At 36.4% G+C, this 16,247-nt stretch overlaps 1 protein-coding gene across 1 annotated transcript in view; it reads right to left on the bottom strand.

Annotated features, from left to right (window-relative positions):
- Nucleotides 1-2,118: 2,118 nt before the first annotated feature.
- The window catches only part of LOC129275777 (protein RCC2 homolog), a 30,310-nt gene continuing 16,181 nt past the window's right edge, over nucleotides 2,119-16,247 (bottom strand). The window contains exons 5-10 of the mRNA XM_064109803.1: nucleotides 13,946-14,034; nucleotides 13,438-13,552; nucleotides 11,874-12,037; nucleotides 8,961-9,135; nucleotides 7,070-7,175; nucleotides 2,119-6,324 (exon numbers count right to left, since the gene is read on the bottom strand). Of these exons, the coding sequence (XP_063965873.1) occupies nucleotides 6,072-6,324; nucleotides 7,070-7,175; nucleotides 8,961-9,135; nucleotides 11,874-12,037; nucleotides 13,438-13,552; nucleotides 13,946-14,034 (902 nt within the window). The 3' untranslated portion in view covers nucleotides 2,119-6,071. The remainder of the gene's footprint in view (nucleotides 6,325-7,069; nucleotides 7,176-8,960; nucleotides 9,136-11,873; nucleotides 12,038-13,437; nucleotides 13,553-13,945; nucleotides 14,035-16,247) is intronic.

A 16,247-nucleotide genomic window follows, 5' to 3' on the forward strand; every position in this document is an offset into this window, starting at 1 on the left:
CAAATGGTTACTGAGTAGAAAATGTGCAGCACATCTGTTGTTGTATAAAACATACTTTTATTCATTACATCAATACAAATATTGTTTTCTATCTATTGCTGCATGGCTAATGGGGCGCTGCAAGAAACTTGTGTTCAATTGCAAGTCAAGCGACAGTCCAAAAATCAACCATAATTGGACGTGCAAGTGCAGGCAAGTAAAAAAAATGCAATTTGGCCACTGTTAGATATTCGAGTTGCAATTCAGTGGATTCACAATACGGTGCGCCATCTATCGGTTGGCAGCGGACAAGCCAATTTCTAACTTTGGGGTCGATCACGCGCAGGCTCGGCTAGGCGCAGCCAGCGCATAGTGCTGGTGTAAAGATGCTTTAAAAATGAAAATCATATACTAGTAAGCGGAGGAGGAATAGACCAAAAACGGTCTAAATTTCCAAAAGAAATCTGCAGCAAATTTCTCTCCCACCTCCTAGACCCTGGTACACAGCATAATTTAATACTACCTGGCCAAGCCGCGTCAGGCAGCGCAGCATCATGCACTAGGCGCGCTCAGCAGATGTCGACTTTTTCCCATGATGCATTGCATTGAATTGTGAATCCACTAAATTGGGCACTGCTAGAAAGTCGAGTTGCAAATAACTGCAGATCGATTGCAAATTTCTGTTTAAACAAAGGACTTGCACTTGACTGTAGAGGACTTTCAATTTTGAATTGAAAGTAAAATTTCCTGTACCACCCAACAATATGAGAATGAGCATACATCATATCTTTAGGCATGGCAGATTGGGTATGAAGCCATGCGGAGATGAAACTACCACTCTTCAGAAACTCTAGATAGATTTCACAAAGCAAACATGGGGAAATATCATTATGGACATCCCCCCCCCCCCAAGTATGTAAACTAAAAGGCAAGTTTCATTCTTGACAAAAACTTGAAAAAAACCCAAATGATAAATAAATTTTATTTTTTTTCATTCTCTTTGTTCATCATGCATGTTTGTTATCAGTTGAGTTTTATCCATAGTTAGTAGTATATTTATGGAGAAATTATAATAAAGTAAGTCATGAATACATACAGAGGCCTAAATCTATACAGTTCTGACCAACTAGTGGATATACGGGGTAGCCAAAACAGAAGTTTGGGCTAATCATGTGAATACAACATTAGAACTGCAGTGTAATTTGAACCCCCACCCATTAAAAAAAAACAAATACAAATGATTTGTTCTAAAATACACTATATGACGGACATTATCTATGATATACCATTTCATATGGCAACAATCTTTAAGCTTTATATTGATTGCAGGGAACCTTACAGGGATCCTTTATATGTTTGATAGAGCAGTCTCACAATATGATACTATCTAAAACATTTACACTAACAAGACCAAGATAATGAACGGCACTAAAAACTTAACCAGAAATTAATAATGCAACAACACAAACATTGGGTATATCTTAACGTGACAGGCTAAGGAATTTCAAGGCACAATTATGGCAACGGAAAGCAATTAAAGCAAAGGTTTTGAATTCATACTTTTCTTTAAAGTATGTTTGAATGCAAGCAATTTAAATGACGATGTGAATGGGTATACTATGGAATGATGAAGATGCATAACAAGAAATTTAATGAACAGAGATACAGTAAATACATATGAAAAAATGGTGTTGAAACAGCTCAAACTCTTGAATAAACTAATTCTGAAGAAATATATACACTCTTATAGTATTCAAGATCATTAATAATCAGCCTATTACTACGACAAGTCCATTTACCGATCTTGGCAAAATCAACTGCTTGAAAATTACAGTATCAACTTAAAAAGAGTTGCTAGATATCAGAATTGTTTCTGAGATTTTTAATTCTTCATTTTGGCAGAATATCACTGACGTAATAAACCTGAAGTCATCAAAATAGCAGCAAAAGTTTGGTCCAATATGCCCTGCCATGAGTGTAGTCCCACCAATACAATTCTGTGTGTATTGCATTTAATTACTTTTATTGGCGATATTATCAGTTGCCTTTCACAAAAATTTGATCATGTTCAATATTCACAAAGCACATTTTTTTTTATTTTGCATTTCATACCAAAAAAATCAATGATTTTTTCCTTCACTTGTTCATTTCACAAAGAGTTCATTGCAATATGTTTGATGAGTTCATTCAATAAATATTTTGACATATCAGAGATAAGTGGATGAAAACGAGTACTGATTTCTGTGAAAAATATGCAGAAGGAAATGGAATAGTCAAGTGACAAGGTATATTTTCAACTTTATTTCATAATATTGTTTTCATGAGAGGAAACCACAAAGCATTAAATTGTGAATATTAATTTGTGTTGCAGCCATCAAATAATATTCATATAAAAGTTTAATCCATTTTTTTTCATTCTGGATTAATTTGGTATTTCAAATGAAAACAAGTTGACTGCAGAGTTGGAATTTTTATAAAATCCTTAGAATATATCTTGATTTCAAACGCCTTCAGAAATCAAAAGAAAAGTTAGCATTAACAGAGAGATTTCATTTTTTATAATAAAATCATAACAAGCACTGAAAATGATTGAGAATTCACACACGAAATCCGGCTTTGATAAACTTACGATCAATATAACTCAATGGCATCGACTATTTTAACCTTACTCACTTTCCAATGAAAATTCAGATTTTGGGGAAGTTACGATTGAAAGGTAAAGCAATATTAATGGTATATTTTATATATTGATGCCTGGGCCATTTCATAAAGCTCTTAGTAAGTTACACATAACTTTATGAGAGACTGATAATAATAAAATTAGAATTAGAAGCACACACGACTAGAATTCCCACTTTATGTATAATGGAAGTGAAGTTTCTATGTTAAAGATTGGATTTCAACTTTACTTGATGAGAATACAAGTTATTCAGAACTTCATTAAAGCACGAGAAAGGGTGACCAGTCATGAGTAAAGTTGTGTGCAAAGTCACATGAACTTAAAAACAAGGGGGGGGGGTGTTTCACAAAAAGTTAAGTGTGACTTAAAATCATGTTTAGTGCTGACGCGCACATTATATGTAACGCACAATCTTATTGATTAATACGCATGATTTGACCAATGCGGTCATGCGTTTTAAACGGCACCCAACTGGACATTCAAGTGCGACACTCAGTCATACTTAACTCTTTGTTAAAACCGCCCCAGGTCAATAAAACACCACCCTTACTGCATATATAGATAATTGTAATTAACATCATAGTGGTAGAAAGTGATTACTTTATAAGGTAAGATGAAAATAAAGCTACAAAACTTTGGCACAATATTGTCTACATGACAATTCATCATTGTTGAACTGCAATATGGATGAAAATGAAGAAGTAAACAAAGATGGAAATTCATGAACTGCATTCCATACTTTTCCACACTTCTTCATTAACACATACATACATGTGCACGCAATCTGGCTAAGAAAAGAATTATTACAAATAAAGATGATCCAAGTGAAATTTTTTACGGTTTTGTTAATAAATAACAATTCCTTTTTCCAATTGTTTAAAAAAATGAGGCATATACCAAAAATGAGTAACAAATGTTGTTATGGTGCCAAACGGAGAAATCAGGCGATTACATTTTCATGTCAGGTGCTCGCACCTGTCACATGATCACATTACAAATAGCCAAACGGCATTCCTGAGAGAAAAAATCTACATTCAAAAGTACTATCTGGTTGCAGTTAACAAATGCATCTTGTTTGCGTTAGAGAGCATACATGTAGATCATGGCCAACCAAATTCTTTTAATAAAAGCGCAAAAGTAATCTGTCTAGAGTTACTCATCGGACGCAATACTTTCAACTACCTTTTTTTTCTAGATTTGAAGTAGATGATTTATATTTATTAGCATAATTTATCATTTTTTAAAGCATAAAATCGTGGGATTTGTCTCACCATAATGTACATGTACATGAACGCTATGAAAGAAGCTGCTTAGCCTCGTCGCATCATAACGGGCAAGGCTTTAGGATGACTTAAAATTTCTGCTGGTGTATTGAAGAGAAGCAATTTTTAAGCTTGAAATAAAAAGGGTGAAACTGAAAAAAAAAATGCCATAGTGGTTTGGCAATGATATGACTTTTATAGCATCTGTGCAGGACATTTAGACACCAACTCAGGCAGAATATATATATCATATTCCACTTTGAAAATATACAAAGAAACGTGACACTAATTCAGAGGTATATTCTTGAACAATAAATTATCTTTACAAAACTACAATTCAAACACACATTGTTATCTTTCGAGTACCGATTCCACCTCACATACTGTTGCCATCTCAGGGCCCCGTCTTACAAAGAGTTACGATTGATCCGATCAATCGCAACTAGCCACGGCCAGCAACGTCAACATCTATTATTATGCATGTTTGTTCAAAGTATTTTCTAGCTATGAAGTATATTCATGCATTCATTGTTTTCTTGAAAATTCACTGTGCTTCTCTTTGCAAACAAAGGACATTGTGCACATTTTTTTCAAAGAAAAAATTATGATATCGATGGATTTCCATAGAGTTACGATTGATCGGATCAATCTTAACTCTTTGTAAGACGGGGCCCTGCTGATTGTCGGCCCTAAGGCTATGCATCGCTCTCTGAATTTTGGAGAAAGAGGGGAGAGAGAGAGTCAGAGAGATGGACAGAGCCAGACAGACAGACACAGAGGGATAGAGAGAGAGAGCAAGCGTGGTTGGTCCTTAAACTTTTTAACATTTTTATTTTCTTTGAACAACTATTTTCTCAACAACTTACCCGCAAAAAAATCCTTCTTCCCTCACCTATATAGTACATTACTGGCAAATATTCTACCTTGAATGCAATCAAACAATCCATTCATTTAAATACCCCTCACCGATACTACAACTCCTTATAAAAGTGGAAATCTGTACAGGTAGATGTATATACACACACATATCCCATTTCATACTACATGACAAAATATGTAGTCTGGAAAATACACATTTTTGTTAGTTCAAATGCTTGGTATTTCACGGGTTCAAAGAAAATCCTTGTATTTAATCACAATTGTAATGCTTTTCATATTTGTTTGCTTGAAGATCTCTACCCATAGGATTTGCATTTAAGATCACCATGCTATGATCTACTTTCTGTCCCACATATTGACAAAATTGTTGATCCAAAATTTACAGTTATTTAGCAATCAAGTAATAAGACAGCTCAGCTCAGCTCCGGCATCGACAATCGATTTGTTGAATGGAGAAAAGGAAAAGTAAATAAACCTTACCAGATGTCCAAGAAGTTCATTAAATTATCTTCTTTTATGTATTTTTAAAATTTGGTCCTTGCATATAATCATTGACTGAATCATTGTGCAAAGGATGTGATTTGATATTAAGGCTTGGTCCCACTGCACTTACGGATGCAGAGAGGATGTAAAACGGAAAAGAATCTTGCCATCCATCGGAAAAAGTTATGTATCCGTTGTGTACTCTTTGCATATGTGTTTCATACGCTCTACATCCATCGAGCATTTGTCCACTGTGATTTGATTGGAGCCACCCCTGAAATTTGCTTATCCGCTGTATCCGTTATGACTATGTTTTATGTCTGTCGGCCAGTGGGACCAAGCCGTTACTGTTTATTACGTATTACTGAGTAGTTTTCACTGCAATTTTATTCATTGCATCTTCTGAGAAGTTCAATGAAAGATGAAATAGTGGGGACTACATTTCAATGACTTCTCAAATATGAAACAGATCTAGAGCTATGTGATGGATAGCATTCGTGTGAGATAAATCAAATAGACAAAATGCTAGGCGAGTCTCCTTTATTGAAGCAACCAATGGCAATTAGAAACGGTATTGTAAAATGGATTCATAACATCGACATCTCAACGAGTTGTACTATATAAATTCTAAGGCAATCTCTGATATTCAAACCCTGGTTTCCTGTGATGGTAAACAATTATTCTTCACTTGATACAAAAACGGACAAACAAAAACAAGAAACAAAAAACTAAAACAGAACCTCTATCATTCACACCTCTTGCACGAATGTTGTGTGGTCTTCGGTTTCTTAACTTCCCGGTGTGAATACCGGAAGCTTCGCCAGCTCTTCTTTGTCTGTTTCGGTTTCGTCACGAGCGATGAAGAGGGAGTGGCCTGATCCACAAGTAAGCTGGTGGATGTAGACGTTTTCAAGTGGCCGTGATTTTTTGGCGGTCGTCGAGGATCTGGATTCGCCCTCTCCGTAGGCGAGCTCGCCGTACGTCGGAAATGGGCCCCAGCTGATGACGGCATCATCGGCGGCGACGACGATGGAATGATTGCTGGTAGGGAGGGAGAAGGGTTAAATGAAGGCTATTTACATGGAAATCCTCTTCTTAAAGCCCCAAGCTCAACTTATCATTGAAAGTAATGTCTTGAACGTACAGTCCCCTTGACGTGTGCCCTTCCAAAAAAAGATATATTTCTGTTTTCTAGCTCATATGAAAAGTTGTCGAGCACTCAAATAAATCATGGCTTGAGTGAATTAGATTTTAAAAGAGAAAAATTGAAGTTGTTTGTAAAGAAATATTATGTGATAGAAATGTTGCATTACATTATATGAAGGATCATGGGTGCGATGGAAATATAGTGAAACCTAGTGGGAGAATGTACAATTGTATAGAAGTGATAAAGAAATACAAATGCAGATGGACACAACTGTAGATGATATCAAATCTATTCATGGTAAATCAATCATATGTGGATGGGATTTTTTAGAATCTCAACAAGAGAATCACATTTCATCACTGGGCTGTTAAAACCTTGTATCTCAAAGCTTAAAAAAGAGAAAAACTCAGGAAATAGCTTGATTTTAAAGTTATGACAAAAGTAAAGCAACATTCTTTTGCCTAGAAAGAGAGCTCTACGAGAATATCAAGACCATTTTCAGACAATATTATGTGACCGTCATTGGCGTGTTACTAAAAATACAGCTTTTTCTGAGCTTTCATCAAAATGTTTATATTTTGAGATAAAAGGATTTGACAGCTGGGCAACGATCTTCTTTAGTTGAAAGGACAGTATTACCTGCAACCCATGCTCCTGACGTTCCAGCCACAAAGGTCAAAGACAGGTTTGGGATACATGGTGGCTTCCCCCGAGGTCTTGGCTTGACCCCAGAAGAACAACTGACCTGTAAACAACAAGGAAAGAAAAACGGTTGATTGTCAATCAAAAGGACTCAAAGGCAAAAATCAATTATCTTGCGACTTTACATATGTTATGATGAACAGAAGAATCGGTCATTTTACACTGATCTTCTTGCGGTTTCTAGCTGTTTTGTAGTCACTTTTTAGCCGCTTGTTTCTTGTTTGTTTTTTAAGCCATTTCTCCTCCTTATTTTGCAGTTTTATAGCTGTTTTCTCCTTAAAAACAATAAATTTTGTCCATTTACATTCCACCATAGGGATTAAAACATGACACAGCTACAGAACAGCATATTTTGTCCATGTTGAACAGCTTGGTGTCACTGGGTTTCGATACAGTCTGTCCAAGTCAAACCGGCCGTGGCGGGACCAGCAGGCATTACTATGAGTGATACTGCTAGATATGTAATTTATGTAGTAGGTCATTATTTCTATGACGTTTTATAGGCAGGGATACCAGTCAATTTTACTCACTTAGCCTGAAGAGTCCGAACATTTTAAACCCCCATGTGCTGTATAAAGCCAGATGCACACCACACGATTTGTTGCAAACCGGAATACAAAGAAATTGTAAAAACATTTTAAATAAACATTCGAACCGATAATATCTTAGTAATCAGAGTTCAGAATAGTGGTAGTACTGTAGGAATTAAAGCAAAGTCACTTCAAAATCATAATGATGTCATCATCGACTGCTACTTGAAGCCGTCCAAAAACTAGTTTACTGGAAACTAGTCGTGTAATGACAACGCTCGAAGCAATCTTGGAAGCGATCTTCCAAACCAGTTTGGAAAACTACCTCAAGGTGTAGGTTTCAAGATCGCTTTGCCTTGTTAAACTGGTTTAGCGTAAGTGAGGAGACGACCATTCTCCAGGAAGTGCTCTTTTAACATTTTGATCACGGTACTCCACAGGCTGTGTTTAAAATTGTCTATACTGCGGTTTTAAATTTTGCACGAAACATGCCACCCCCATAGAGAGCATTCCCGTAGCAACATGACCACTTTACGTGAAGTGGTTTTGAAAACAACTTTCGGTTGATGAGATGAGAACGCCAGCAAAGCGATCTTCTAAACTGGTTTCCTAAACCGCTTTCCGGTAGTAACACGTTTTAGAAAGTATAATGAGAACTGGGTCAATGACTGAAATATCAATGTCTTCCTTTCATATAAACCAATCCATACACCCGTCTTTTTGTCACAACAAAGCGTCTCAGGAGCCACAAGCCACAAATATGACTTACACTTTTACTTCAAGAATGATCGTATATGTGAATTATTCAAAATTCCTTTTCTTGTTTGTAAAATCAGAAATGATCTTGCACCCTCTTACCTACAAAATCTAATCTCTAATAAAGTTCCAACATCTCGAAATCTCAGATCTTCTTCTTCTACACACTTGTCCCTTTCTCCTTCTCGTACATTTACTCGCTATGGTCAGCGTGCTTTTGTAGTTAGTGCTCCCACTCTTTGGAATCGTCTCCCTCTACATATCTGTCAGTCCACCTCTCTTGAATCTCTCCTCAAAACACATCTCTTGTCTTAATTTATTCAATATTATTAAGTATTAATTGTAATCGTATGTAATTGTGATTGATTTACATCTACCTTTATTTTATTTTATTCTTGTTATGATATGAAAAGTATATGTTCACTAATTTGTCTTATGATTTTTTGTTATTCCTTCTTAAAGCGCTTAGAAACAATTGTTTAAAGCGCTATATAAATGCAACATATTATTATTAGTAAATGGGAAGAAAACCACTGTCTTACCTTGTTCTGTAATCACCATGCAGTAGCTTGATCCTGCATTGATTTTTGCCACTCCCTTTGTGTCAAAGAACTTGACGCTCCTTGGGACTGGTTCATCCTCAGGCTTCTGGTGTCCTAGGCGACCGTATCCGCCAAAACCCCATGTGAACACTCTGTTCTGCATGTCGATAGCAATCTAAAGAGGGGGGAGAAGAAAATTATGGTAACACCGTTTAGCATCGGGTTTCAGGGGACCTACAAGACTATATCCACTAAAACCCTGTGTGAGCGCTCTCTTATGCATGTCCATAGCGATCTGGTATTAAGTGAATGGATTGGTCAAACTCATTTTATGTCCACCAATATTTCCAAGTGTTAATTTATGTTTGTTTCCTAAAAAAAATAGTCTTGCTATTACTGGTTATACTTGTGGATTCAATATGATTGTTCCTCCAGTCAAGGGATATTGTTTCCACAAAACATAACATTCAATATTAAATGAACTTCATTAGGTTAACTAGTGTCAGAAAAATTAATTGCAAGAAAATTATTAATATTCACCTTCCTCTCTTTCCACACAATGATGTTGGCACTCATAAAGTCAATTTCAAGCCAAATTGTTCATAGTACTTCATGTACGAGTTACATAAACACATGTGTTTGTGTGACATAAACAATGTTTAGGGACAGTGATTTTCCGCGATCACAGAAAATGGACGGAATTCACGTAAATGGCCTTTTGAAACGGAAAACGGCTTTCCAAACGGAATATCACAGACACGGAAAACGTATTTTTCCTCAAAATGCACAGAAGAGCAGCAGAAATTACTTCAAAATCTCAACAAAATATGAACACGAACTGGCCACAAAACACAATCTCACTTCGCTTCAATCATGACAATCCACACATCGTGACAAAAACATTCACGAGCTGAAATATAGCGACCAAAACAAGTACCAACGTAAGTAGAAGGCAGTAACACAGCCGTGTGTTGCTGTCCTCTACGTTCGGTGAGTAACACCACGATTGCGGTACGGTATACTCCTCAAATCCAAAATGGCGAATAGGCTAATGTCATTGCCTGCTCAGAACGATGTCCAAAATGCCCGAAATTATCGATAAAATTTCATTCAACCCTAAAATAATGCCAATAATGTGAAAGGTGAGGATGTATTCATGCTAAATATGTTTCTTAAAGGAGAGTGAAAGCAGAAAAATCAAAGAATACGATCAACAAAAGTTTGAGTAAAATAGGACTAGCAATAGAAGAGTTATGAGCATTTGAATGTTGAGATCACTAATGCTATGGAGATCCTCCCATTGGCAACGCAACCAAGATCTATGATATCACAGATGAACAACTCTCCCCTTTTGGACACTGAAAATATACCCCAAAACATCTCTTTTTGCTCATTCTAATCATATGACAAACGATTCATCAATGATATAATGTTGTGAAACCTCTGTACTTGTCCTCTCATAAAGAGAACACCTCACCTTGTGATAGATTCTATAAAAGTGAGAATATAAGTGAAATAGGTACTAAAGCAATGAGGGAGTTGTACGTGTGTGACATCACAGATCTTGGTCGCATTGCCAATGGGAGGATCTACATGGCATTAGTGATCTCAATATTCAAATGCTCATAACTTTCTTATTATTCATTCAATCTTCCTCAAACTTTCAACAATATGTTTCTTTAATTTTTCTCTTTGATATGGATTCAGCTGGTTTCAAGGGTTTCATTCTCCTTTAAAATATTTGATGTACTCGTAAAGATTCGATGAACGTTGATGTCAAAGCGTTGTCAGTACAGTGGCAGATACAAATTTTGTCCAGCGAGAGTATTGTCACATCGCTACTCACAATGCAATGTGTGATGATTTTTTAAGGAAACGGAATTGTCACTTTTTCATGTACACAAAGTCTGTGGGGAGACAGAATATCTGTTTTTCAGATATGCTGAAACAGAATTTAAGATTTTCTGAAATGGAAAATCACTGTCCCTAAATGTTTATGTCACATTTGATCGACTTCTGAGCCATTTTGGTTAAAGGGGAAGTTTACCCTGAAGAAAAGTTATTTGTCAAAAAGCAGAAAATATAATAAAGAATATTGGTGAAGGTTTGAGGAAAATCCATTAAAGATTAAGAAAGTAATTATAATTGTAAGTTTGGGATTTGTGATGTCATAAACAAGTAGCTGCTCCATACATGTATATGTTATGTAATATAAAATGCATAAATTCTGAAGATACAGTAAAAACAGATTTCAATTTTCTGAGAAAATGACATTTCATTGATTCATTATCATACAATGAATAAGAAAGCTCCTCGCATATGACGTCACAAATCAAAGAATTAAAATTCTCATATCTCTTTTATTCTTTGATGGATTTTTCTCAAACCTTCGGCAATATTTTTCCTGCTATTTTTACAACAAAGTTTTTGTCAGAGTGAACTTCCTCTTAAAATATATTCTGCCTGTATTTGACATGTGTAATCAAACATCACCATACATGTATTTACTTATTTTTATTCCAGATCAAAGATCAAAACCCAAAGTACAAGACTTCCGACTACTAAACCTAGGCCTGTTAATCATAATCATACCATCCCCAAGAAATAAATAATGGGTAATTTATATAGCGCCATCGTAGTATATGTAAAAATCTTGAGGCACACCTGTTAATACCCTGGCAATAGCTTGCCACTTCCAGTGAAAAGTGTATATGAGGAATTAATCCTGCTAGGTACCCCTTCACCTCACTTGAGTCAAGTGCAGCACAATGTGGGTAACTTTCTTGCTGAAGGAAAACATGCCATGGTGGGATTAGAACCACTGACCCCCTGATTGGGGATGAGTCAGAACCACTGGGCCACCGCACGCCCACAAAAAATAATTCAAGATAAATTACTCAAGTTTGAGCTCACCGAGTGGTTGTTCCCACATGCGATATCTTTGATGACTGTGCCTTCGAGGTGTTTGGTTCCTTCCCGTCCCTTTTCTAAGAAACATGTGATTTTCTTGGGAGTTGAGACACATTCTGAAGAAAGCTTGGTGGCCGTTACGCTGTATTGCCCATTCGTATTGTGACCTGTATACACATGCAAATTCATTTTCAATTTTCAATTTCAGGTATTATATCATCCATCAATGTAAAATCAATGAAAGTCAATGGACATAGGTTGAGTGGTTCAAATATACCACATTAATTAATTTATGAATTTCATAACAGTGAAAAGGTAACACATAATTAAATAAATCTGGATGGTTTTCATAAAGCTGTTCATAAGTTACAAATCACTTTAGGAAAGAGTTGTGATTGATCCGATCAATCTCAACTATGGAAAGCCAGCAACGTCAACATCTAAAACAAATCTTTCTTCAAAATATTTTCTAGAAATGATGTATTATTCATGCAATCACTGATTTGTTGTCAATTCAGTATGCTTCTTTTTGTTTTCAAAGGACATTGTGCAAGGTTCCTAAAGAAAAAATTATGACATTGATGGATTTCCATATATAAGTGATTGATCGGATCAATCGTAACTCTTTGTAAGACCAGGGCCCTGTCTTACAAAAAGTTATGATTGATCCGATCAACCTCAAGTATATGGAAATACATCAATGTCATAAATTTTTCTTAAGGATATTTACACAATGTCATTTGAAAACAAAGAAGCATACTAAATTGTCACGAAAAATAATGAATGTAGAAATATACATCATATCTAAAAAATATTTTGAACATGTATTTTAGATGTTTGACATTGCTGGCTTGCCATAGTTGTGGTTGATTGGATCAATCATATTCGTAACTCTTTGTAAGACGGGGCCCGGATATTTGATTTGTATTCACATTAGATGAAGTTGAAATCCAATCTTTTTAGATTTAAAATTTGCTTTATTAATAGGCAGAAAGACTATTCCTATTTTGTCATAGCAGAGAAAATATGAGTATCTCATTAAGCACAATAAACGATCATCGGTAGTGCGTTAACCCATTGTTTACTGGAACCTGTCCAAAGTCAGTGGGAATTACAGAATTCAGCAGTAAATGGATTAAGTTGTGTGTAACTCACTAGCTGCTTTGTGAAATGGCCCCCTGACAATATGCATAATATTGGTGAATATCAATGACACAATTATGTATATTTTCTACAAAACTTCAGGGTCTCGCTTCATTCGAAACTTTCCATTGTAGCAACATATCTAATAATAATAATATCTGGATTCATATAGTACCTGAGGATACAAAGCGGTCCTACCATTACCCCGGCTTTAGCTCGAGCTGCCATCACCAGCGCTTAGTGCGTTCAAGGAATTAATCCTGCCGGTTACCCATTCACCTCACCTGGGTCGAGTGCAGCACAGTGTGGATAAATATCGTGCTGAAAGAAACACGCCATGACTAGGATTGGAACCCACAACCCTCTGTTTAGAAGGTGAGAATCAAACCACTAGACCACGACACGCCCACAATATATCTCTCACCTAATTGGCTGTATTCCTGGCTACCGAATGAGTGGATAACCCCTTTACAATCCAGGATCATACTGAAGTCTGCTCCACAGGCTACCTTGACAATAGGGGATCCATAGTAGTTTGGCTGTAACACAAAGAATGAAATACAGAACCAAATATAAGTTCATAAGTTATTGTAGTCCAAGTTCATGGAAATGTGCTTTCCATCAGCATTACAAACATACATGAAACACATATAGAGGAATAGAAAAATGGCGAACAATACATGTAAAACATACATGTGCGATTCCTCACCAGAAGTCATGGGGTTCATGTTGAGAGAATATTCTCATTTTACCTGTATGCGATCATGATACATATTTATAGAAATATGTGTGTCATTATCCTTATAAGATTCATTATATATTTTTTTTTAAACAAGTACAGGGCTCAAATTCAGAGCACTGGGCGGGCCACCCGGCGCCACCCAGCGTAGCAAAAACTATACATGTATCTACATCTATATACATCATCTCACCTTACATGGTGTCCCTACAGTGGAGCTTTGAACACCGATTCCACACTGGCCCATTCTGTTATCACCAAACGAAAACACTGTGCCCTCATCTGCAAGGAGGCAATGGATTTACAGTTGAATTGACAACAATATATCAAAACTTCACATACTACACTGTATTTACATGTTATAATTCTGAAATGAAATAATGCTGAGTAAGGGAAAGTCCAACAATGGAATGATTTATTAGTGCAGATCTGGGGCCTATTTCATAAAGACTTGTTCGAGTAACAAATGCACCATTTCTATAAAAAATTTAGAATCAGAAAATCCGAAAGGATTTCAGTCGCTTTTAACTGTTACTGCAAATTCAAAACAAGTTTTGTGAAATGGGCCCCTGACATGGCCCTCAGCACAGGGCTTCAATTTTTCATAACAGATTGATGAAATTTTCTATCACTAAGTCCTGATACATTATACAAATATACCAGGCTTTGATTAAGTATAGCGGGAATTATTTTCCGAAGTTGGAATGGCATTACTATTTTTCCCTCAGGGCGAAGTCCCGAGGGAAAAATAGTAATTTGGCCAGTACTACCGAGTACCGAGGGTAAATAATTCCCTCTATACTTTCGGAATAAAGGCCTGATATATTTGTTTTGTATCCTTTAATAAGGTAGAACAATACTCTTGTGCAAGTAGTTCATCTTACCTTAATCTGAACTTAAATATAGATAACGCGCTGCGCAGACTGATCTACTTTTCCCAAAACCACACGCTCAGCGGAATGCGGATTTGTGCCTGCGCCGTCCCTTCACGGGACTTGCCCAGTAGAGTCAACTCGCTGACCAAGAGATTGCATGATCTGTGACGTCAATGATGGAATAGTCGACTATTCCATTATCGACGTCGCGGAATAGCACATTTTCTTCGGTGGGCGTTTCATTTTCGACATCATCGCAAAATAGTGAGAATATGTTTGGTCACATGATGCTATTTAAACCAATCAGCATACAGGATTTAATTTATGAAGGATATAAAAATGACTATGGGCGAGTCCTTTTCAGGACCAACACGTACCCATGAAATAATATATGATGTTTGATGAAACCACTACACACTATGAATTAATCTATAAATGATAATAACCCTGTCCATTTGACAAGAATTAAATAAAATTGAGCAATAACATTAAATAAAATGTGGTAAATAATCAGTTCGTAATTAAGATTTACAGACTATGTTATGCACACATCACGACTTTAGTTCAGATGAACTTCTTTGGGTGAACAACCCCTGATTTAATCCCTACAGCTTGCTCTAATACACCATTTACGAGCAAATTCTGCAGACCTGTACAAGTACCAGCATAAATACCCAAACATGGACCCTGTCTCGTTAAATATATAATATCAATTGTACACTTGATTGTAACTCCTAGTCACTAGTTACTCCCTCAGTTATAGAAAAAAATGTACAAAATGTTTTAATCAATTGAAAATATCAAACACATCGTTTTATATTGCATCGGAAGACAAGGGCCAAGTCACATAAAAATGCAATCAATCATAATTGTTAATGCGAATCTACGTAACAAGTACACCTCTTTGTGGAAAACCCCCCTACAAAGATTCAGTCACATACATACAATTAATTTGGTGGATTGACAATACGGTGTGCCATCTATCGGTTGCAGAAGACAGGCCAATTTCTAACTTCGGGGTCGACATCGTGCCAGGCACAGGCAAGCGCAACAGTGCTAGTGTACTGCAATGTGACTGGGATGCTTCAAACATGAGAACCATGAGGCAAAAGCGGAGGAAGAATTCAACAAAAACGGTCTAAATTTTGCAAAGAAATATTTCTCTCCCATCTCCTGGACCATGGTAAACAGCATCATTTCATGCTGCGCCGGCCGAGCCACGTGGGCCAGTGCAGCATACCTGCATGTATACACTAGCGCGCGCAGCAGAGAGGTAGACTTTTTCCCATAAGGCAGACCTTCATTTTTGAGGAGCGCGATCGCGCCGGCGCTCCTACCGTGCTCCTTAAAAAAAATAAGGAGAGCAAAAAATCGTGCTCCTAAAAAAAAATTAAAAAAAAAAAAAATATGAAAAAAAAAATTGCTAAAATTTCACATTTCACATCTTTAAATCTATGAAATGGTCTTCTTTTTTCCATAATTCCTTGAAATTACTTTGATTTAGTTGAAAACTATCAGAAAAATTAAGAATATTCATCTCTTTCCCGACTCTGATTTTAATTTAAACTCGGTAAATATTTGCAGTCCCATGTAGTCCCATTTGTAGATTTTCATGGCAGC

Source organism: Lytechinus pictus, chromosome 14 (assembly GCF_037042905.1).
Source record: "Lytechinus pictus isolate F3 Inbred chromosome 14, Lp3.0, whole genome shotgun sequence".
NCBI classification, from domain to species: domain Eukaryota; kingdom Metazoa; phylum Echinodermata; class Echinoidea; order Temnopleuroida; family Toxopneustidae; genus Lytechinus; species Lytechinus pictus.